Genomic DNA, 23,338 nt, shown 5'->3' with positions numbered 1-23,338 from the left:
AAATACAAAATATTTATGGGCCATATGGCTCATAATACCATTAGAGGTCCATTCTGGATTCAGTGCACCACTAGAACCACTTTCCCATCCATTTCACTCAATATTTCTCCGTCTTTATGTCTCTCACGCCATGTTCTCAGACTTCGATTTTAGAGGTCAATCCCCTTTGATGATGGGTGTTGGGAGGAGGGACGTCTGTCTCAATACACACTTTAGTTATGGCAGATCAAGTAAATACCACCATACTTGAGTTATAATTTGCAAGGCTATGACGATGCAAGAAAGGGACAAGTGTTGCAAATTAGCTATAGCTAAAAACATTATGATACATGCATCAGATTACTGTCAAAGTTTATCTATGTTATTTGTATCTGTCCCTATCTAAATAAACTTAAATAAATAAATAAATAAATAAAGCTAGTAAAATCAAAAGCTATATGGGTATCTATACTCAGGACAGGGGTGTATTTGTATACCTTTGTTACTTGCTAACCCATGTCGAACAAATTCTTGTACATCTCCTTTAGCATTGGTATGAAAATGCCCTCCCTCACAGACTTGCAGGGCTTCACATTCAAACACATCTTTGCATCAGGCTTCATAGTACATTCAGCATTTCAAAAACATAAAATATGGGAGAGGATGTCCTTGAGTCCACAGTTTGTGCTCTCACCCACCAGAGTTTCAGTATTTCTTAATCCACTTCAATTTTGAATCATGTCTGGTATGGTGCAGATGTGTCTAGATTTCTAACCGATCACTTCTTTTAGAACATAACATGGCTTGTTTCTTCTGGATTACTCTCTCTCTATTGATTATCTGTAGTTGTTTCAAACTCTAGGTGATTTATAATTTTTTTTGCTCGTTTAACCCATCAGCAATTCATGTCCATCTCATCCCTTAGTCTTTTTGAAAATAAATAAATTCTGCATGTTCATTTAAAATCCACACGCTTTGTTAAATATGATCTCATTCTTATTTAACAAAATACTTCTCCTTCAAAATGACATTATATTTCCCCATTAATAGATTTGCCCAGAGGTAGAGCCATATTTGATTTGCTTACTACTTTGATATCTCAGTTTTTACATCACCAATGTTAATGAGAGTACTCAGAATAATAAGTGTAATATGTTTAATTGACTTTTCCCATTGCATATGCCACAAGTCACTTTGGAACTTTCATAAGGATGAAATGTATCACAGTTATGCTGATAGGCTTATTCAAATGCTAATATCAAACCACTGAAAACTTTCTAAAAAATTAAATGATAATAATAATAATAATTATAAAAAGAAATCCTGTAATAGTGACATAGCTTCTTGTTGTCACCTATGAATGAGTGTTGCTGTACTGTGGTGGATGTAACAGCATATATTTAAGCAAAAATGCAAATTGGTGTACCTGCATGCACTCTGACCAGTTGATAATAACACCCAGCATTCTTCAAGGTAAATCAAATAAAAAAAATCATACCTCCTTTAATTTGTTCCTTGAAGAATGCTATTTCTCTCTCCATGTATGCATGAGAATGTATATGTCTAGAGAGAGATTACTTCATTGTCATCTTACTTAGTACATAATGCAGCTTAGCTACCTAGATGATATTGTAACTACAATCTCCCTATATCTGTCTGTCTCTCTATATTACAGGAGACGGCACTGAAACCACCACTCTATGGCACACTCTGTGGCACAGGTACAGCTCGCTCCCACAGGATAAAAATCAATCTCTAGCTGCCATTTCCTAAAGTGAGGGAGGGAGGGAGAGGAAGGCTGAACTGGCTGAAGAGGTGAAAACGCAAACTGTACAGATTCTCCAGCCTCAAACGAGACCTAGAGAGTATTGGCAGACTAATTAACCGAGACAACTCATCTCGTTGCCTGTTCGAATCTCGTCTAATTCTCTGCTTGTGATTCATAGGAGGTTTGAAATGTTTTGCTATACCCTTTTTGTCGTCATTCACTGGTTTCACTGAATAGGGTACGAGAGACACCTCGATAGCACTTTTCCAATCTGCTTATCCAAACGGAATATGAATATGGCAAAGACCTCTGTATAGGATGTATATGTAGTTATGTATATGCTGCACAGTCCTTGTTGTCTGTGTCTATTTATTGATTTTGATTTCTTGATTGACACATTCAACAAAGTTTGGTGAAACTTTGATGTGCCTGGTGGTTGTTTATTTTCTTATATTTTGTTCACCTGCTGTTTCTGTTTAATTTGGTCTTTCGGTGCTTTAACAGATGCAGTGTCTAATAGACAGATTTGTTATTTCTGCAGTTCACGCTGCACATGGCCTTACTTTGACCATTCAGGCCATGATACAGTGTACACCTCATCATTGATTGCCACAGTTCTTTTTGCCCAATGACTCTGTCCCAATATTCATCATCATGTGGCTAACATTGAAATGCATGGCCCTCCATAGGAGGTACCAAACACTCATGGTAGACTTTAACTGTGTCACTGATTGCCTCTGAATACGGGATGCAGAAGATTCTAATAGAGCCCTAATGCTTTGATAACTTTCAATCATAGGAAACAGAGCTCCTGGATCAAAGAATTGCCTCATACGCAGTAGAAAAGGACACTGGGTCTGACCTTTTATATGTTGTCTGTTGTAGTCAGCCTTAAAAAAGCAGAGCCAATATAACCTGTGAGATGTATTTAAATGACTTTGAATAGAAAGCCACCGGCAATCTGTCATATGAGATGGCAGGTTTTAGTTACATCACCTGGGTGTTTGTATTTTCTGAAACTGACATGATATGTATTCATACAACCAAGAAGAATTAAATAAAATATCTAAGACAGATAACAAATAAGTGTACTATTCAGATTTTTTTTGTTAACAACAGCAATGCATTTACAGTAAAACACCTAATCTAAGCACTTTAAGGTCTTGATAAGTATCCCACAATTAAAGCTGTCTTTTGTAAAACAGCCAGGCATTTATGCCCTGAATGAATATTACATTGTAATACTGCACTAAAAATTGCTTCAGTGGATAGCACTTTTGTTCAAGCAGTAATTTTCTCCTTTTAGGCAATGGAGTGACTTGTAGAAGTGTCTTTGGGCCCAAATGTTTAACCTCTTACTCTTGCGGAGGTATCAGATGTCTTAATGGTGTCAAACATATTACTCTCGAGTTCGAAACACAGAATGACTCTGTGAATGATTAAACATGCCATTTAAAAAGAGTGAGAGAGAAAAAATTTAAAGACATTTTAATGTGAGGGAGATGGACACATCACTGTCCTAAATTTTGAAGCACCTTACATTACCTTTGTATTCACCTTTTGATTTGCCAACTTGTGAAGTAACCTGTATATAACTGTTTTATGTATGTTTGAGCTTTGGAAGTTTATTAAAGTATTTTGCATTGTACTGCACACTGCCATGCATCATTTATTAATCTAACAATTTCATGTCCATATTTTCCTAACGATCTCAATAGATAAATAAAACAACCAGACAGCACAAAACAGACATTTGTTACGTTCTTGCATTCAAAACATTTGATGGAGTGCAAATTCTAACTAAGGGATCTCAAGATGTGTTCTAAGTATTAAACTATATTTAGCTTTACACAGTGACCTAAAAATGTTATGTTTATGACGCAATGCACCCGAGATGCTACACAAGCATGTCTGACACTTGTTGAAATTGACGGGTCCTTAAACAAGCCCTCATAATTAATTTCGAACTGACTGACAAATTCACTTGTGAAATGGATTGCTGTGAACTGTATGTCAATGATTGGATTATGTTCAATAATATGGTAGTAAACATTACATTGTATTCTAAAGCCGCTTTTTGTATTGTGTTATCAATGATTAACTCTTCTGCGACTAGAATGTAATGCATTTTAATTTTCTGAATATATATATATATATATATATATATATATATATATATATATATATATATATATATATAAAATAACATTATGAAAAAGGCAACACTACACTATGTTTATACATTAAAATATGTTAATGCAACAGTTAACAACCAACAATAAACGATACTTCAACATTTATTAATCTTGGTTAAAGTTACATATACTACATACAGCATATATTATATATATATATGATTTTATATATATATATATATATTTTTTGATATTTAAATATAACTATGTATAATTATTTCATCATTATATATTGAATTATTGTTATATGAGGGGTTTTCTCAGCAAATATATATGCGATAAAAATTGTAACTGCTTAGTCTTACAAGAAGGTGCATTTAAAGGCTCTTTGATCACACACCTACATGTATATTTTCTCAAAGTGCATTTGTGAGTAGGCCCAAGAGCCAGCCATTGTTCCAGCGTAGGTGGTTTCAAACCAGCTGTTCCAGAGGTTCACATGAAAGAAAGGAGAATTTAGAGGCAATGAAAAAAATGTAATTGCTTATCAAAGTTACTTTATATTGCAAGCCTGGAGAGCTAATCATTTCCCATGAGGGAAATATGTCTTTGGTGATTAGAGGAAATAGGTGCACATGTACAACGATGAGCTTGTATCTTTTTTTTAAGAGTATGCAAATGTCAGCCTGCTATTAATAGCTCAATGTAAACTCTCAATGTGCTAAATCCTATGTACATTCGTGACTGTTGGTATGCAAACTACACAATAAGTACTGTTTCTGAATGAGAAAGCCATCACTAAAATACATTTGCCCATTCATACACAGCTTTTCCTCATTCAAGCTTAAACAAGCATTTAAGATAACTACTTATCGCACATACACAGTAGTGCTATTCTTCTAACCACAATTGTACATTTGTTATATGAGTTAACGTAGACTTTGTCTGTTTGAACCAGTCTTTCCATTCTCTGTTGACCTCTCTCATCAACAAGGCATTCCCGTCCACAGAACTGCCACTCACTGGATGCTTTTTTTTTTCTTTTTTCCACCATTTAGAGTAAAACTCTTATGCATGAAAATAGCAGGAGATCAGCAGTTACAGAGTCTAGTACCAACAATCGTGCCACGTGATCAAATCACTGAGATCAAAAAATGTTCCCCATTCTGATGGTTCATGTGAACATTAACTGAAGGTCCTTACCTGTATCTGCATGATTTTATTCATTACATATGAAAACAAATGTGCGCTCATTATACAAAAATGTTGACATCAGAATGCCAAATTTAGTTCCAATCCGAATCAAGCATTCCAGAGAGCTATGTTATAATGTCTATTAGTTCTTTAGATTTAAATAAAGGGCAAACATTTTCCAACAGATTGGTCTCCATCTGGAGTTCTGGAAAATTGTGTTTATTAAAGATATGTAATTTAGCCATGGTTATTCTTCAAATTTACTATGACAGCTGAAAGGAGTTTTGTGTGGCACTGCTTCATTTGTAGCATTGATCTTAAATGTGCAGTATTATTTGTTAGAAAGCATTTAAGAATTTCCCATAAGAATTCCCATTGAGTCAAGTGCAAATGCTAGCTGCATGGTGTGGATTAAATGGCTCCATGTGGTGCACACAAAGCGAACATATCCCTGCACGTTTTCTCATAATCTAATAAAGCAATTTTCAATAAGGGGGCTGATTAAAGGAGTCTGTAAAGTAACAGCCTCAATAATGGAGGTGCATCAAGGATTGACCCATTTGCTCAGAATAACCTTGAACATGTTAATGCAGGAGCACATGGTTGTATTCAGTTACCACTTGAACCCTTTGATTGCACTTTACTTTTATAACAATCCTTGCATAATAACATTATGAAATGAAAAGTTAACAACCAACAATAAACACTACTTCTTCAACATTCATTAATCTTGGTTAATGTTACATATACTACATACAGCATATATTATATATACAATTTTTTTAAAGATGCATTCACCTATAACATTAGTTAATGCATTACAAATTAACATGAACACTGAACAATACTGTAAATATTATAAATTACAAAATATACATATATATATATATATATATATATATATATATATATATATATATATATATATATACACACACACATATAAAATATGCACTCAACTGTCCTTCTTCCATGTAACAAAACAAAGAGAAGTAGAATGTTCATTCTCTCTCACTATTCACTTTTTTAGTGTATGTGAAAGGATGCAATTAAATTAAATGGTGACTGAGACTGAAAATATGGTTTTACGTCTCATTTTGTGTTCCAAGGAAGAAAGCTATATGGATATTGTTAGATTACGATACCGAATGCATACACTAATGTTAACATATAGGCCTAAAACCTAATTGTGAAGTGTTACCCCAGAAAGTTTTTGCCTTTGCGTCACCTCAAACGTTTTGCTTAATTTTTGTTTTCTTGCTATTCTGTATTGAATGGGAAAGAATAAATGCATAAATACATAAATTATTGCTAAAAATAAATACAAAGTTGCATTTTGCTCAGTTTAAGGAAACTTGGTATTTATAAACTAGCTACACTGCAAGGTACATCACTATGAAAGTGAAACCAGAAAGGAATTGCATTACCTCACTCTGAATGCCCATGAAAGTACCTCTCCAGCAGGTGCTGACTATGAGAGTATACAGTGCCATAAGAGAGCTCATGAATTAATAAATCATGTGGACTTTAGAATGACAAAATGTATCTTGAGGAGGACAGACTAGGATCAGATTGCTGAGAAAGTGCAACAAAACATATGTCTTGAGATCGTATTTATAATTCATATCGATCATATCCTATGTCCTAAGTATTACATCACACAGAGGGGCAGAATGGGGCCGGGAATTTGATGGTACAGGATAGGCGGGCCGTCGTTATAAATGATCACATACACTGGGGAATTACTAGTTACTGCAGACTGAGAATATTGTGTCCAAGCCCCAAGGGTTTGCTTATTATCTCTATGTAGTGCTATTTATGCATTTTCTGTGCAGCAGTGGAGGAAATATGAAAATGATCTTTCACTGATATTTGCACTCAAGGCTGTGCTTCACACTCCTGCTGCCAAATATCTGCCAAACTGAATAATTCAATCATCCTTTTGCAGCTGCAATATACCTTTTGTGTACTCAAAAATCAAACCAGTTTGCAGGGTTAAAAAAACACTGGTTGTCTGCATGGCTTGTTAAAAACTTGCCTATTGGTTGAAAGTACAACAGTATAAATATTCACAAGTTACATAGTAATGACTATTTTAGTCAGCATAGATTTACATACATTTGCCCTGAGCTGAATTAGATTTAAGGGAAGTTACTGGTTCAATATAAGTTAAACTCAATCTATAGCATTTGTGTACATACTGTTGATTAACATCAAATAATTCTGACTCATCCCTTATTAAAAAAATAAATACAAATATGACTACAATTATGTCGTCACATAATGTTCACAAGTTATGGCTATATTTGGAAATAGTGTGTATTTTAATTGTTGCAGACTGGCCCAATTCACTTCCATTATACCATCAGCCTCACTTTTACTTTTATTTAATAAATGATGTCTGTGTCGAAAATATTTTGTGGTAATCAACATTATGCTACAAATGCTGTCAATTGAGCTTCTATTGAACCTGGAACATTAATTTAATGTTATTGATTAAGGATATTAATCATTAATATCATGTAGATATTATGCATGTAGACATTTCTTTCCATATAGAATTAAGAGTATTGTGCCTTGTTTGATTAGAACATCTCATCTCGTTGATGATTACTTGAAATTGTGTCTCTTAGAGACAATAATATCCTAATATGATTTAGAAGAGATCATTCTAAATTCAATATGACTAACGTTCAAAAATCTTTAAAGCCCTATAGTGGTTTGTTGACTTCGGTAGATTAGGAATAGCTTTGAAACTTGATTGTCACTCATGTTTGTTTAGGATTGCCAGGTTGTATAGGCTTATTATACACAGGAACATTTTTTAAAATAAAACATGCATAAAGCTTCTAAATAAGTACACTGCTGTCTGATTAAATGCTTTCAGTATTCAATTTAAGAACGTTGTTATTCACTAATCTTCTCAAGGATGCTTTCTTTGAAATATGTTCTTCTAAAACAAGGGATAAAAATTCAATTTCAAGAGCTTGTTTTTCATTCTGTCTGCAGTCATCCTAGCAAGGTAACTTTTGTATGCCACGTCAATGCACTACCTTGCACAACATTCACAATGCAGAATTTATTTGTAAATGGTATGACATTATTGGACTCTTTAATATATATATTAACATACTATAATTAAGATTACCACTTTCACCACTCCTGCAGCATTGTACTGTATAATGCAAAGCACAACAGTCACTCACTACCATTGTCTGGTAAATTGATTTCATGTTTGTGCTGTTTTAAAAAGTACTTTTGGCATGCACTGTCATTACATGCAAACCTTGGTTCATACATTTTATTTTGAAGCATTTAATTGATGAGAACAAAGCCATTCAAGTTTCGTCAATCATGTACAAAAAAAAAAAGACCTTTTGCCTAATCAAGAAAACTGTTCCTCCATCTTTTGGGCTTACTGTGTCTAGGAAAGAGTGTTTCGTGGAATTGATGACCAGCTGAGTGTTGGAGGACATTCGCATGAGATCTTGACTAAGTGGGTAAGCAGAAAATCAGCTAATGTCAGGTTGGAAGGCATTGACTTAAAGACACAGTTCAGAAGCACTGTAATCCAGGTAATCCAGCACAGATTTCTTGATTTACGTTTGCAAAAGAGATTGGAAGACGATAAGAGCCTGGCCCCATCTTAGAATAGCTGGTAATCTGGTTTGCACAGAGGACTCAGGGGTATTTACCCAGCCTTAACATTTGCTGAAGCAGATGGTAGAGAGAGGGGGTTGGAACCACCAAACTTCCTCACCCATGTATAGAAAAAAAGAAAAAAGAACAGTGGATGATAATCAATGTTGTTATTTTGCTGCTTGACTCCTTAAGTACTTTCAGCCAGATTATAGGCTTTCCTGAGGATAATCGGAGACAGCAGACAATTGCTTTTTTTTTCATCATGAAAGTATCCCTTGTGATGGCATAAAGAAGGCGGTTTAGGGTGGATGCTGACTCTTAATTCCTGATTAGTCCTGTTCCAAACCTTGCTAAAATTAACTGGGCAGAGTGCTAATCACTAAGCTTCAGACACTCTCAGCTGTTGTCTGCCATGGAATTGACACTACATAGCTGTCATGGAGTAGATGTCTCTAGAGTCAGACACAATTAGGGCAGGCTTTTGAACCCTGCTCTGAACATTGTTTGACCACACAATGGACAAACACTTTGCTCAGCACTGTTGTTACTTTGTTGACTTTATAATAGCCCCACAACAGAGCCGTCCCTCAATAAAGCTTAAGTTTGTTGCACTGCAAATATAGTCATTGGTTCTAAGCCTAGTCTGAATAGCTTCTTAGGAAGAGAATAGAGCGTTTGTAATAAAATACGACATACAAAATAAATAAAAGGAATACTGAAATATATAATGTTTACAGAATTTTCAACACTCAAGTTCTATTATATTTTGTTCTATTTAATCTACTTATTCTCATATCTGCTTTTTAATTAATGCTAAAGAGTAGCTATTTCAGAATTCTGCGCACACCAATACATATAGCCACTAGTTTATGTATCCCTGCTTTTTAAAGGAATATTAAATGCAAGTTAAGCTCAATTGACAGGCATAATGCTAATTAACACAACATTTTAAATAAAATAAAATCGACTTGTCCCTCCCTTTCTTAAAAATAAAAAGCAAAATGAGAGTTACAGTGATGCACTTGCAACGGAGGTAAATAGAGGCAATCCGTAAACGTTAAAATACTTACTGCTTCAAAAATATAGAAACAAGACATAATCAGTATGTATGAAACATGATTTCAGTGTGATAAAATTGTTTACAAACCTTTTCTGTGTAAATTATTTCCAATTTGACAAATTATTCGCCATGACGATGTAACATAAACCCTGTAATCCTGCAAAATTGACAATTAAAATTTTTTTACAGCTCAAATACGTAATACAGAAGATTTAACAGAAGAAGTAATGCAAGCGCTTTTATAAAATGATACGGTTAAAAATTCTGCCTTTAAATCCTCCAAAACTTGGCCTCATTCACTTCCATTTTAAGTGCCTGAAATCGCCGTAAGTTCGATATTTGCTTTTATAAAAAAAGGAGGGATGCGTCAACATAATTTTTGCTGTATTTAATATGCCACAAATGCTGTCGATTTAGCTCAACTTGTATTGAACACAGAATATTCCTTTAACCACCTAACCCTCTGCCATGCAGACTCCTTCATCAGGGGGATGAATTGCCAGTGCAACTGGGACATATTTCTTTAATTAGCCCATAGCATTGTCTAATTAGAGCTTGGTGCAAGAAGTGTGGTTGATGTTTTCACGTCATGTAGCTAGGAGAACATACCATACACTTTTAAAGGTGAACTAGTGCTAGAAAAAAAGAAGGCGTATAAAAACACATAATAGAAAAGATCAACATTGTGTAGTGTGGTCAAATGATGAATCTAATTCTAATTTAATTTTTAATTGGACTAAAATGTGTGATCAGGGGCCAGACTGAATGACCAGTGCTCCCATGTAATATGTATCTTCTCCACGGTCTGTGCAGCAGGCGGCCAGACTCTCAGAGCAAGGAAGATGAGAATGGACAGACTGTTGAGTCAAAGAAATTAGAGTTCTAAGCACAATTATGCAAGCTTGTAGTGATATTATTCCAGAGTTAACTCGCTGGAATAGATCATCAGCAGATGTCAATATCAGGATGGAAAACTCACAATGTTAACGTTTGCTTTGTCATAGCATGGGTCATTACCTATTTATGACATCTAAACTTTGTATTACTTTGGACTTGTGCGCTGTGACTACAAAATACTGATCTGTAATGTCAACAAAATGTCAGCTTCGTATTACATTGCAAAATAGACCAGCGAAGATTTCATTACAAGTTAGTGTCTGTGCCATTATGCATTCATTATAATACATTTGGCTGCAGGCTGTCAAATGTAAGAGAGGTTGGCATGCTGTTCGGGGGAATGAGAGTACAAGCAGGAAGCATACAGTTCCTACAGATTGTCGGCCCCAGAGAGCTGCCCTGTAGACCCAGCATGCCTTCAGATGCTTTCCTCTTGCCTAGTAAGCACTTTGAAAGCTATTGTTTAATACCTTTCCAAACTCTTTGCTTCCCTCCATCTAAACGCTAGTGGCTTTTGTCACACTTGGTGGGTGTTTGAAATATTTTATATATTTTCTAAATAAATAGAACAAAGAGGCACTAAAAGATAAATGACTTGCTGTGGTGCAATCTTACACTCCTTTAAAGAACACTTCTATAAAAGTATAGTGTTTCAATGCCTTAATGAAACCAATGCTTTTCTGAACAAGCACTTCTTAAAAGTGATGTTTGCGTTTTGAACCAAATGCACACATTTCAAAGTGTTTTAAGATTTTAATGGTTGCACTACATAATACGGTTACATTTGTTAACATTAGGAAATTAATTAGATATCATGAACTAACAGTGAACAATATATTTTATTCACAGTATTTATTAATTTTTGCTAATATTATTTAATAAAAATACAATTGTTTATTGTTAGTTCATGTTAGTTCATAGTGCATTAAAGGGATAATTCACCCAAAAATGAATATTCTCTCATTATCTCACCCTCATGACATCCCAGGTGTGTATGACTTTCTTTCTTCACCAGAACATATTTGAAGAAAAACAGAAAAATATCTTAGCTCAGTAGGTCCTTAAAATGCAAGTGAATGGAGATCTCTCTTTTGAAGCTCCAAAAATCACAGACAGTCAGCATAAATGTCATCCATACGACAGCAGCTGTTAAATGAATGTCTTCTAAAGCAACATGATCGCTTTTGGTGTAGTGTGGTCAAGTATTGATGCTGACTTCCACCCTTGGAGTTGCGAGTTCGAATCCAGGGTGTGCTGAGTGACTCCCAAATTGGCCCGGTTGCTAGGGAGGGTAGAGTCACATGGTAACCTCCTCATGGACACGATTAGTGGATCTCGCTGTCAAGGTTGCATGAGGTGTGTGGTTCGTGGATAGTAGTATGAGTGTCCACATGCAGAGTTGATTGACTTTCTTAGAAGTGGAAGCAATTGAGGCTTGTCCTCCACCACCCGGACTGAGGTGAGTAACTCCGCCACCATGAGGACCTACTAAGTAGTGGGAATTGGACATTCCAAATTGGGACAAAAGGGGATACAAAAAAAAGTACTTAATCTTGACTAAGTGGGCATGCAGAAAATCAGCTAAAGTCAGGTTGGGATGCGTTGACTTAAAGACACAGTTCAGACCTGGTTTTATATATTTTTTCACACCAGAAGTGATCGTATTGCTTTAGAAGACATTAGTTCAACAGCTGGAGTCATATAGTTGACGTTTATGCTGACCGTCTGTGATTTTTGGAGCTTCAAAAGAGAAATCTCCATTCACTTGCATTTTAAGGACCTAATGAGCTAAGATGTTTTTCTATTTTTCTTCAAAAGTGTTGTGGTGAAGAAAAAAAGTCTACACACCTGAGATATCATGAGGTTAAGTAAATAATGAGAGAATTTTCATTTTTGGGTGAACTATCCCTTTAACTAATAGAACGTATTAACATATATAACTTTTTTTTTAAATCAATCAATAATCTAAATCAATCATTTAAATCAATTATTAGTATACAGTATGTTTAAATTAACATTAACCAAGATTATTACATCCTGTAAATGTATTGTTCGTTGTTAGTTCATGTTATTGCATGTTGTTAACTAATGTTAACACATTTTAAAGTGGTAGCATTTTATTATTTGCACATATCAGCTTGTATCACATTTAGAAACTTTACGGATAGCAAACTCTTTTGTGTTATCACTAGACCAAACCACCTCTTTTTTCAAAGCTCACTGATGTTTTGAAAGCAAACAATGAGTAAACATCTCCGGTGGTCATTGTTGTTTCAAACTTTGCATTATTTATTTGTTTTATAGGCAGAGATACATCGGCAGATGTACTTTCAAATTGTTTTCACTCGTTTTTTAAATCTTGCCATGTTTTAGGAGGTTTGAATGCAAATGTGGATTTGGCTGTTCTGCAATCTGCCTGCATGGCATGCTGCCTTTGGAGTTCCATGGGTGGTGTGCATGATAAATCTCAATAAGCAGAAGCCAAGCTCATGGACAGATAATGTTATTCCTCCCCCTAAAACTGTGAGCCACTGTCCCTTAAAATGAACAGCTGAGCTCATGCATCGAAGTGAAATTTGTTACAACTGTTTTGAATTCTCTAACAGGGTTAGACAGACTTGAAATCAACACTGATTAATTAACTGAGCCTGTGAAGTCTACCTTAGAAAATGCTGAGAGATAAGCTCTTTGTCGAAACCTAGTGAGGTGCCTCGCTGCCTAATGTCTTCATAGGCAGCTGCTTTCTAATGGACCGTTCAGACCGAACATGTTTTGGCTCTATAAAAAAAGCTAGATGCAGCTCCACAAATAAAACAGAATGCATGTGTCTCGAGAGGCATTTTTAAAAGTTAAATTTCTTTGAAACTTGACACAATATTTAAAATGTTTGGGTTCTCCTGCAGAAACAGCTAAATGCATGCATCGTTCAAAAAGGTCCATCTAGCGCATTTTTAGATAGAAGAATTATAAAAAATAAAACGAACCATGAAAAAACGCATTCCGTGTGAATGGTGCCTTAGGCAGCATCCTGACCTCCACTGAACCTCATAAGTGGCTGATTTGGAACGCTGTACATTTGTCACCACAAAAATAACCCACAGTGTGGGTTTCTCGACTTGCCATTCATTTCAGCAGAGATTGACATTTGTATGTTCCTTACACAGTAAAATTATACTCTAATGAATATTAACACAAAGCACTCACAATTCTGGTAAAAAAAAATAATATTTCACTGAGAAACATTTTGTCAATATTTTTCAGTATTGTATGATAAATAAATATGTTTATTTTTAATCAACCTTTCTCTCACCTCTCCACCATATGTTTTTGATGGTATTGCCTTCTCTGCAATGGATACATGCAATGCTTCCTCAGGATCTAAGGGATCCGGTGGTTTAGCTTAATTATCCTATTCCAATAATATCTACCTTTTGGCACAACCCTCACATCAGGAGCATGCATATGATGCTGTGAAATAGTTCAAGGACGGGACGGAAACAAACGTCAACTTAAGGGGTAAGTTTTTAATTCTTAAGTTTTTTATCACACATCAGACAGTCTTCCTTGGTTCTCTCTCCCCATGCTCCGTCGCTCCTCCCTTTTATGCCGCTCTCCTCACGTTACTGAAATTAGACACAGGTGTTAGTTATCATTTAGCTCAGGTGTGAGCCCTTACCGCTTTCTCTCCGGACGGGCGCTTGACCACGCCCCGCTGCCACATACCCCCACCGCCCGACTCAGGCCGGGCGTCATCCGACCTGCCTACCACTCCCCCATTCCTGGAGAGGAAGTCAGCGGCAGCCATCTGCACCCCGGTCTGTGGACCACCTTGAACTTAAAAGGCTGGAGGGCCAGATACCAATGGGTGATCCGGGCGTTAGTGTCTTTCATGCGGTGGAGCCACTGCAGTGGGGCATGATCCGAGCAGAGGGTGAAGGCCCGCCCCAGCAGATAGTATCGGAGGGTGAGAACCGCCCACTTGATGGCCAGACACTCCTTCTCCACGGTGCTGTACTTAGTCTCCCTCAAGGAGAGCTTCCAGCTAATGTACAGCACCGGCTCCTCTCCCTCCACCACCTGCGAGAGTACGGCCCCCAGCCCTCTGTCTGAAGCGTCCGTCTGCAAAACAAAAGGAGAGAGAAGTCAGGTGCATGTAAAAGCGGCCCCCACAAAGTGCAGCTTTAATGTCTGTAACGCCTGTTGGCACTGCTCCGACCACTGGACCGGATCCGAGCTCCCTTTTAGTAAGGTCAGTCAGCGGGCTGGTGACATCCGAATAATTAGGAACAAACCGTCTATAATAGCCAGCCAGCCCCAGGAACTGCCTCACCCCTTTTTGGTCTTGGGTCTAGGGCAAGTCGCAATCGCCGTGGTCTTGTCAATTTGGGGTCGCACCTGGCCATGACCCAAGTGGAACCCCAGATACCGTACCTCCACACGCCCAACCGCAAGCACTTTTTCGGGTTTGCCGTGAGCCCGCCCGTCTCAGCGATCTCAGGACGGCCCTCAGATGTTGCAAGTGCCGCTGCCAATCATTGCTATAAATGATGATATCATCTAGATACGCAGCGGCGTAAGCAGTATGCGGTCTGAGGATCCTATCCATGAGGCGCTGAAACGTGGCTGGTGCCCCGAACAAACCGAAAGGAAGCGTCACGAATTGGTGTAATCCGAACGGCGTGGTGAAGGCCGTTTTTCACGGGATATTGGTGTCAAGGGGATCTGCCAATAACCCTTCGTTAGATCCAAGGTCGAATAAAACCGAGCAGAACCTAACCGATCGAGCAGTTCATCAACACGGGGCATTGGGTACGCGTCAAATTTAGACACCGCGATTGACTTTTCTATAATCCACACAGAAGCGGACAGACCCGTCGCTCTTGGGAACAAGGACGACCGGACTGGACCAATCGCTGTGAGATTCTTCTATTACTCCCATGTCCAGCATCGCGTCCAATTCTTCCGAACTATTTTTTTTAATGTTCGGGCAAGCGATAAGGGCGACAACGTACCACTACGCCCGGTTCGGTCTCGATGTGGTGTTGTATGAGGTCTGTACGGCCCGGTAGAGGAGAGAACACGTCCGCAAACTCCTTTTGCAGTTCGGAAACCTCTGCGAGTTGGCGTGGTGAGAGGTGGTCTCCACACAGAACCGGGTGTTAGGATCGCAGGCTTTGTTTACCTCCGGTCCGAGCTCCGCCTTCTCCGGAACTACCGTTGCCAGCGTCACAGAGGCGCCTCTTCCCTCCACAATTTCAGGAGGTTGAGGTGATATATTTGACGCGCCCCTCTATCGGTACGTTTGACTTCATAATCGAGGTCCCCTACTCGTCGTGTGACCTCAAACGGTCCTTGCCACTTGGCGAGTAATTTTGAGCTTGATGTTGGGAGTAATACAAGCACTTTATCTCCGGTGCAAATTCCGTAGCTGAGCACCCCTGTCATACAGCCGGCGTTGGCGTTCTTGAGCCTGGAGCAAATTCTCCTGTGTTAATTGCCCCAGCGTGTGGAGTTTTGCTCGAAGATCAAGAACGTATTGAATTTCATTTTGGCACTAGAAGGTCCCTCCTCCCAAGTTTCACGGATGACGTCGAGGACCCAGCGTGGCGTCGTCCGTACAGTAGCTCAAATGGGGAAAACCCTGTGGAGGCTTGCGGAACCTCTCGTACTCGCGAACAACAGGGGGTCCAGCCACTTATCCCAATTCCTAAGCGTCTTACGTGCACGAATTTACTGAATCATATTTTTGAGTGTTTTATTAAATCGTTCCACCAGTCCATCCGTCTGAGGGTGGTACACGCTAGTCTGAATCGATTTAATGCCCAATAATTCGTAAAGTTCGCGAAGTGTTCGTGACATAAAAGTAGTGCCTTGGTCGGTGAGGATTTCCTTCGGAACCCCACCGGAGATTATCTTGAAGAGTGCCCCTGCAACACTGCGTGCTGAGATGTTGCTCAGAGGCACTGCTTCCGGATACCGCGTTGCGTAATCCACCAGGACTAACACAAAGCGATGTCCGCGTGACGTCCGTTCTAATGGCCCGGCGAGGTCCATTCCAATTCTCTCGAAGGAACCTCGATCAATGGAAGGGGGCAAAAGCGCTTTTGGGGTGGCCGGTGGGTTTACCAGCTGACATTCGCGGCACGCCGCACACCACCTGCGGACGTCGCCGCCAATGCCCGGCCAATAGAAACGGGCTATTAGACGGAAAAGTGTTTTCCGTTCCCCCAGGTGACCGGCCATAGGATTATATAGGGTCCTCCGCGAGCTGCACAGCTGCCTCCAGCGACGCCGGGCGGTGGCACTGGACCCATTCCGCCGTTCTCCTGGGCAGTCTTTGCGTAAATTGCTCCAGTACCACCTGATCGATAACTCCCTCGACGTCGCGGTCCCCCGCGAGCAGCCACCGCTGACAAGCGTCCCGGAGCCGTTGAACAAACGCAAACGGGCGGTCGGATTTTTCCAGCTTCATACTCCGGAAGAGCTGGCGATTCTCTTCCGGGCTCCGACCAACCCGCTGCAGAATGGCCCTCTTCAGGTCAGAATAAGCCAGGAGGCTCGTCGCTGGCAGTTGTTGTGCCGCGAGCTGTGCTTCCCGGACAGAAGAGGAATTAGCCGGGCTGCCCATTGTTCAGGCGGCCAGCCCCAGATTTCAGCCGTCTTCTCAAAGAGGTCGAGGAAGGCCTCAGGATCATCTGCCACCCCCATCTTCTGTAACATGGGCGGGGCAGCGTAGCGTGGGTGTTCGGGGTCGCGGCTGGGGCTGATGCAGCCTCCTGGCTGAGGAGGCTCCGGATAGCTGAGTCGGTCCTCTGCCTGAGCCCGCATGACCTCGAAGAACCGCCGATCTTGATCCTGCCGGAGCTCAAGCAGGGTTTGTTGGTGGCCCTGATGGAGATTAGCGAGGGACTGGAGGATTTCCGCCAGCTGGGAGGACTCTATGGGGCGACTTGGTTCCATTACGTAACCAAAAAAAAAAAAATAGTCCCGGGTTTCTGCACCACTGTGAAATAGTTCAAGGACGGGACGGAAACAAACGTCAACTTAAGGGGTAAGTTTTTAATTCTTAAGTTTTTTATCACACATCAGACAGTCTTCCTTGGTTCTCTCTCCCCATGCTCCGTCGCTCCTCCCTTTTATGCCGCTCTCCTCACGTTACTGAAATTAGACACAGGTGTTAGTTATCATTTAGCTCAGGTGTGAGCGCCCTTACCGCTTTTCTCTCCCGGACGGGCACTTGACCACGCCCCCGCTGCCACAGATGCCTTGAAATGTTGCATCCATAGGCAGCTCACTAGGTTTTAGAATAGAGCAATAGAATCTTCTCATCGGTTAAACAAATTACATTTGATTTTTTCAGATTTCACTGTGACTTGTCTTCTTTTTTTTGTTGGCTAGTTAGATCTTTTTAAAGGTGAAATGTATTCACCTCAGCTTTCACCAGAGCGCATCGTCGTTTTGCTGCTGTCACATTTTTGAAGTCTGACTAAAGTGCTGTCAAGCTTCAAGCGTACAGTATTTGCATCACATGTTTTCTATTTGATTGCATGGCATGGATCTCAGGTGTAAAGCAACATTGGTGACACAATAAAGCAATCGTGCTGAATTATATCATAATCAATGAGGGATGTGGCATCAATCATAGTCCTTCTTTGGCACATGTGTCCTGTTCTGATGAGAGAGTCAATCTGTTCTAATTAAAAAAGATAGCATAGAGTGCCTATGGACTGGCAAATCTGTCTAACTTGATTTAGAGCCCAGTAGTTCTAAATCAAGAAAACTAAGAGTTTACAGAAGCTTAGCCTTATTATTTCCCTGTGTAATGTGTGTGTGATAGTGAAATGTTTTCTATTTTATTGTATACAGTACCTTTTTTTTTTACCTTTCAACTCATACAAATAGAGTACAGTTTAAGGAACATATAACCTACATCAGTGTTTCTCAACTGGTGGGTTACGACCCAAAATGTTTGCTGATAGCAGGAAAAAAGCAACGCAAAATGCATGTTATTAAATGCAAAAGAACATCTAGGTTACGTATGTAACCTCCGTTCCCTGATGGAGGGAACAAGACGTTGTGTCGAAGAAGCGACACTAGAGGTCTCTCGAGCGCCGAATATACCTCTGATCTATGAAAAAAGGCCAATGAGAAGTTGGCGGACAGAATTAGCATGTCCTGCCCCAGGACATACGGGTATAAAGGCGGGGAAATGCGTCTGTTTCATTCAGGATTTTTCTGAGGAGCTTGAAATTTACCGGCCACAACAGTGGCTCGGCTCAGCGACGTGGCCGGGAGGACACAACGTCTCGTTCCCTCCATCAGGGAACAGAGGTTACATACCTAACCTAGATGTTCCCTGTTTGTCGCTCACTTCAACATTGTGTCGAAGAAGCAAAACTAGGGGTCCAATTTAAATCATGCCATGCACTGAGCCGTGTACGTGTACTGCTGACACAAGAGCGGGCAGGTATTTCATGTGCAAAGGTGACCAGCTGTGTCAGGCTGCATGTACCCTTCCCCAATGCCCCATAAAAGTCGGGCCGAGTCTAGCCGGGCCGCTTTCTCTCTGTGTTTCTCGCATAGAGCAAAAATGGCTGGGGCCCTTACATGCATCGTGGGAAGGGGGTCTTACCCAGTTTCCTATTCTTTCAGGGGGAAAAGACCCTGCGGAGACCATACCCGCCCCAGAGAGGGGGAGTTAAAAGTGGCGAAATACACCACATGGGCTTTTAGTTCACATGTGGGAAGTGGCGCGGTAGTAGATCCCGCCTCTTCGGAGGGAGGAGTTGCTACAGACCAGGGGGCAGTGGGAACTGCCCAATGGAGACGCGGGTCCACTCGTAAGGAGACGGAAAATACACACAGGAGGAAAGTCCACATAGGAGCCCTAATCTGTGGACTACCTATTCCAGTATAGGGTAGATTTGAGTACCCACAGTGGATTGGGTCGGCGAATTCCTCCGCCGAATTGTGGACCCACAGGGCTAGGGAGGAGTCATCCAGGGAGCCGAGTGAGTGGGCTCTCCTGGGAGAAAAAGGGCAAGGTATTACCTTAGCCGAGGGAAAGGGCGCTAGGTGCAAGCGATCAATCCAAGGTCAATCCATCAGCATGTTACCAAGTTCTACCGGCTTGAACCTGAGAAAACACGGGAGGAGACTGACTCTACCCTGAGATTGTAGAATCTCGCAAAGGTATTAGGTGTTGCCCAACCTGCTGCTCTGCATTTGTCTGCCAGGGAGATGCCTCTGGCCAGTGCCCACTAGGACACAACACTCCTTGTCAAGTGTGCTTGGAATCGCGGGGGGCAAGGCCTGGGTGCGATAGGCCAATGAAATGGTGTCCACCACCCAATGGGAGAGCCTTTGTTTGGAGACAGCATTCCAGCTAAGAGCGTCTAAAGCTCCGCGTGCGGTCCAAGTAGATACGCAAAGCAGATACCGGACACACGTGGTAGGAACCTTGGGCATGTAGCCCGGTCGCACTCTTAGGATCACATGTTTGTCTGCCGGACCGAACTCCAGGCAGGTGTCGCTGAAGATACACATGCATGTCTTCAGCCCAGGAAGAACACCAATTAGCGAACAAACGGCACTTCAGGGCGTAAAGTTGCGGAAAAGCGGACGTCCGTGAAGGGGGGCGGGGCCTGGCAAACTAAATTGCTTAACCGAGTTGGATTGTTCTGGCCAGCCAGCGAGACGGGTTGGGAAGTGAAAGCCACGCATCCAAGCTCCGTGCTAGGGGCACTAAAGGGACGATTATTTTTGACGTACCCGGCAGGGCGGAGCAGGTAGTACGGCGTCGGGAGGCGAAAGTGCGTCCCAAGGCTCTGGTGCTGAGAAAAGTCTCAAAGCACTTTCCTTGCTCCGCACACTCGGCAGGGGGCAGGTTAGTGACTGAGGAGGAGGTCTAACGAGCATGCCAGGGGGCGGGAGGTTCACGGGGACGTAGCAGGCGAAACCGAGCCCGCTGCCATCCCCAGATCGCCTCCATTGTCAGCCGCATCGTCCTCAATCCCGTGTGAAGGAGCAACACGGGGGACGGCTGGAGTGGCGTTCCTTCGGTTGAAGGAAAGCCGCGACTGCAATGTTGCCATGGTCATGTTCTCGCAGTGAGAACATGAAACATCCACAAATGCTGCCTCGGTGTGATCGCAGCCCAGACACACGAGACAGCGTCTGTGGCCATCTGAAGTGGAGAGCACTCTACCGCATCCAGGCTCAGGGGGTGGAGCCACTGAAGGAGTATCATGCAGAGCTGCTGGAGGAGTCTCAGGAGGAGGAGCGGGTAGTGCCACTGGAAGAGGAGCGGGCGGAGCCACAGGAAGAGGAGGAGGAGCAGGCAGAGCTGCTGAAAGAGCAACAGGAGGAGGAGCGGACGGAGCCGCAGGAGGAGGAGCAGGAAACGGAAGGGCCTCCGTCGAGGGGACCTCCGGGACCACTGGAGCTAGGAGCAGAGGGGCCTCTGTCGAGGGGGTCTCTGGGATCAGAGAGCAGAATGTCTGCCCTTCTGATTTCAATGATAAAATTCTGTAGAGTTTCAACCAGCATCCTCACAGGGTCATTAAGTCCTAACCAGAATGAACAAGGATCTCTCATGCCAGTTCCATTGAGCGGTCAAGAAAATGCAGGAGTGGACCTTTGGGAAATTTTCCTAATTTGTTCTGCTGGATACATAATGTAAGGTTGGTTCTTTTGTCATGGTTGTGTAGGGAAGAGACAAGAAAGTGAGGATCAAATGCAGAACTTTAATTGTAAACAAAAGAAGAGGATACAATGATGAAGGTAAACATACAAAAAGAAAGTAACACAAAATCTACAGCAGTATGCTGGTTAATAATGCACCACATACAAACAAGGAACTGACACAGGAACAAAGAACAAGAGGGTATATGTATGTATATATCTAGCATGGTGAATGGGATAATGAGGGAATAGCACACACCTGGCCATGGAACAGCATGGAATCGTCCCATTACTATTGGTCCCTTAAAAAGTGGGAGGCACATATACAAACTGTTGTAATTCCTACACTGTTCACCTGATTTGGATGTAAATACCCTCAAATTAAAGCTGAAAGTCTGCAGTTAAAGCACATCTTGTTCGTTTAATTTCAAATCCATTTTGGTGGTGTATAGAGCCAAAAAGATTAGAATTGTGTCGATGTCCCAATATTTATGGACCTGACTGTATATCTATATATATATATACATGATCACTAGGAACACCTGGGATACAATTAGGGCAATGGACAGGAAGACAGACATAGAGGAAGATACAAAACTTCAAAATAATAGTCCTTGGGGGGAAAACTAAGAATGATGTGTCAAAATGGATGGACATGCCACATCCTCTAAAAAAATTCTATGCAAGCAGTTAAAAGAAAACAATCCAGAGTTCATTAAATATGGGTTATTTTTCAACAACAATTAGCATGGTTTGTGCACTGCCAACCAAAATTTGTTTTGTGTATTCAAGAGCATGAAACTAATTTAGAAAACAAAATTGTAAATTTTTCTATTAAGCTTATATAAGTGTAAAGGGATCAATGGAAAGGAGGAGGCGAGAACCGGCTTTTCAACATAAATAATGGTTTAATAATAAACTAAAATAGAAGACAAACACACACACATGACGGACATGTCCGTAAACTATCTCTCTCCTCTGTAGTCAACCTTTATCCCTCTCGGAGGCTTGATTAGCCTGATACGGGACAAGGGTGTGTAGGATCACGACCCGGCCCCGCCCTCCGCCCTGCCGCAATAACATTAATGACTCATTGTCTAATTAATTAATTTCAGTGTTTCAAATTTGTATATATTTTTTACAATAAATTATTTTTATACTGCATTGGATCACTAGGCTTGGGATCGATGCCTTAATCACGCATCAATAATCAGAAAATATTCCTGATGATTATTGTTCTATATAAGCATTTAGATATAAATAAGGCTAATAGTTGCACAATAGTTTTTTTCTGTTCATAAATATTTCTCAACAACTCTAGTGAAGTGTGAGAGGCAGAGAAACTTAAAAGGGAGTCACACACTGGACACATGTGGCAGATGACATGCCACATTCTAAAATTCTAAAATTACATTTTTATGAAGGCGGCACCCAACTGCAGCTCAAAATTGTACAGTGCCACCATGCACAACTTGCATAGTTTTCCATTAAATTCGACCCAAATCATTAGCAAAGCACATAGATTATGGACACTAGCCATCACTGGCTGACATATTGTGCATATGCATGTTTTATACAGCTTACCCAATGCATTTTCAGTAACAAGAATGTCTTTTAGTGATTTGACAGCTTAATTGAAACCTTTTTCAATGAAACCTACAGAGAAATTGTGTAATTAACATCGCCATTTCTAATTGTATAGTTTGCACAGTTACACCAGTTCACAGTTACATCATTCACTAACTTGCAAACTCATCATTGTCATTGTTAATTCTTGAAGAAGTACAAACATCTTCATAAATTTTGTGTGTATGGTGACTACAGTCACAACTTTGGACTGCCACCTGCACCACACCCATCCTTCAGTCTTAAGTACAGTAAATGTTATATCCCCCCTTGTGGTCTCCCAAAGCTATCACGGCAGACTACATTAAGCGTAAGGCCAAATTACCAAATGAATTGGAAAGCACACAATTTTGG

The 23,338-nt window shown here is 40.7% G+C and overlaps 1 protein-coding gene across 2 annotated transcripts in view; it reads left to right on the top strand.

Moving 5' to 3' along the window:
- LOC127617337 (protocadherin-11 X-linked-like) overlaps positions 1-23,338 on the top strand; it is a 233,656-nt gene that overhangs the window by 30,484 nt on the left and 179,834 nt on the right. The window contains exon 4 of one of the 2 annotated variants that reach the window (XM_052089327.1): positions 1,655-3,365. The exons of the other annotated variant lie outside the window; for it this stretch is intronic. Coding sequence (XP_051945287.1) covers positions 1,655-1,738 — 84 coding nt within the window. The 3' untranslated portion in view covers positions 1,739-3,365. Of the gene's footprint in view, positions 1-1,654; positions 3,366-23,338 lie in introns of those variants that run through there. 2 annotated transcript variants of the gene reach the window in all.

This window comes from Xyrauchen texanus, chromosome 23 (assembly GCF_025860055.1).
Source record: "Xyrauchen texanus isolate HMW12.3.18 chromosome 23, RBS_HiC_50CHRs, whole genome shotgun sequence".
NCBI lineage: Eukaryota > Metazoa > Chordata > Actinopteri > Cypriniformes > Catostomidae > Xyrauchen > Xyrauchen texanus.
Note: the sequence above shows the minus strand (reverse complement) of the source record. Positions and strands in the feature narration are given on the sequence as shown.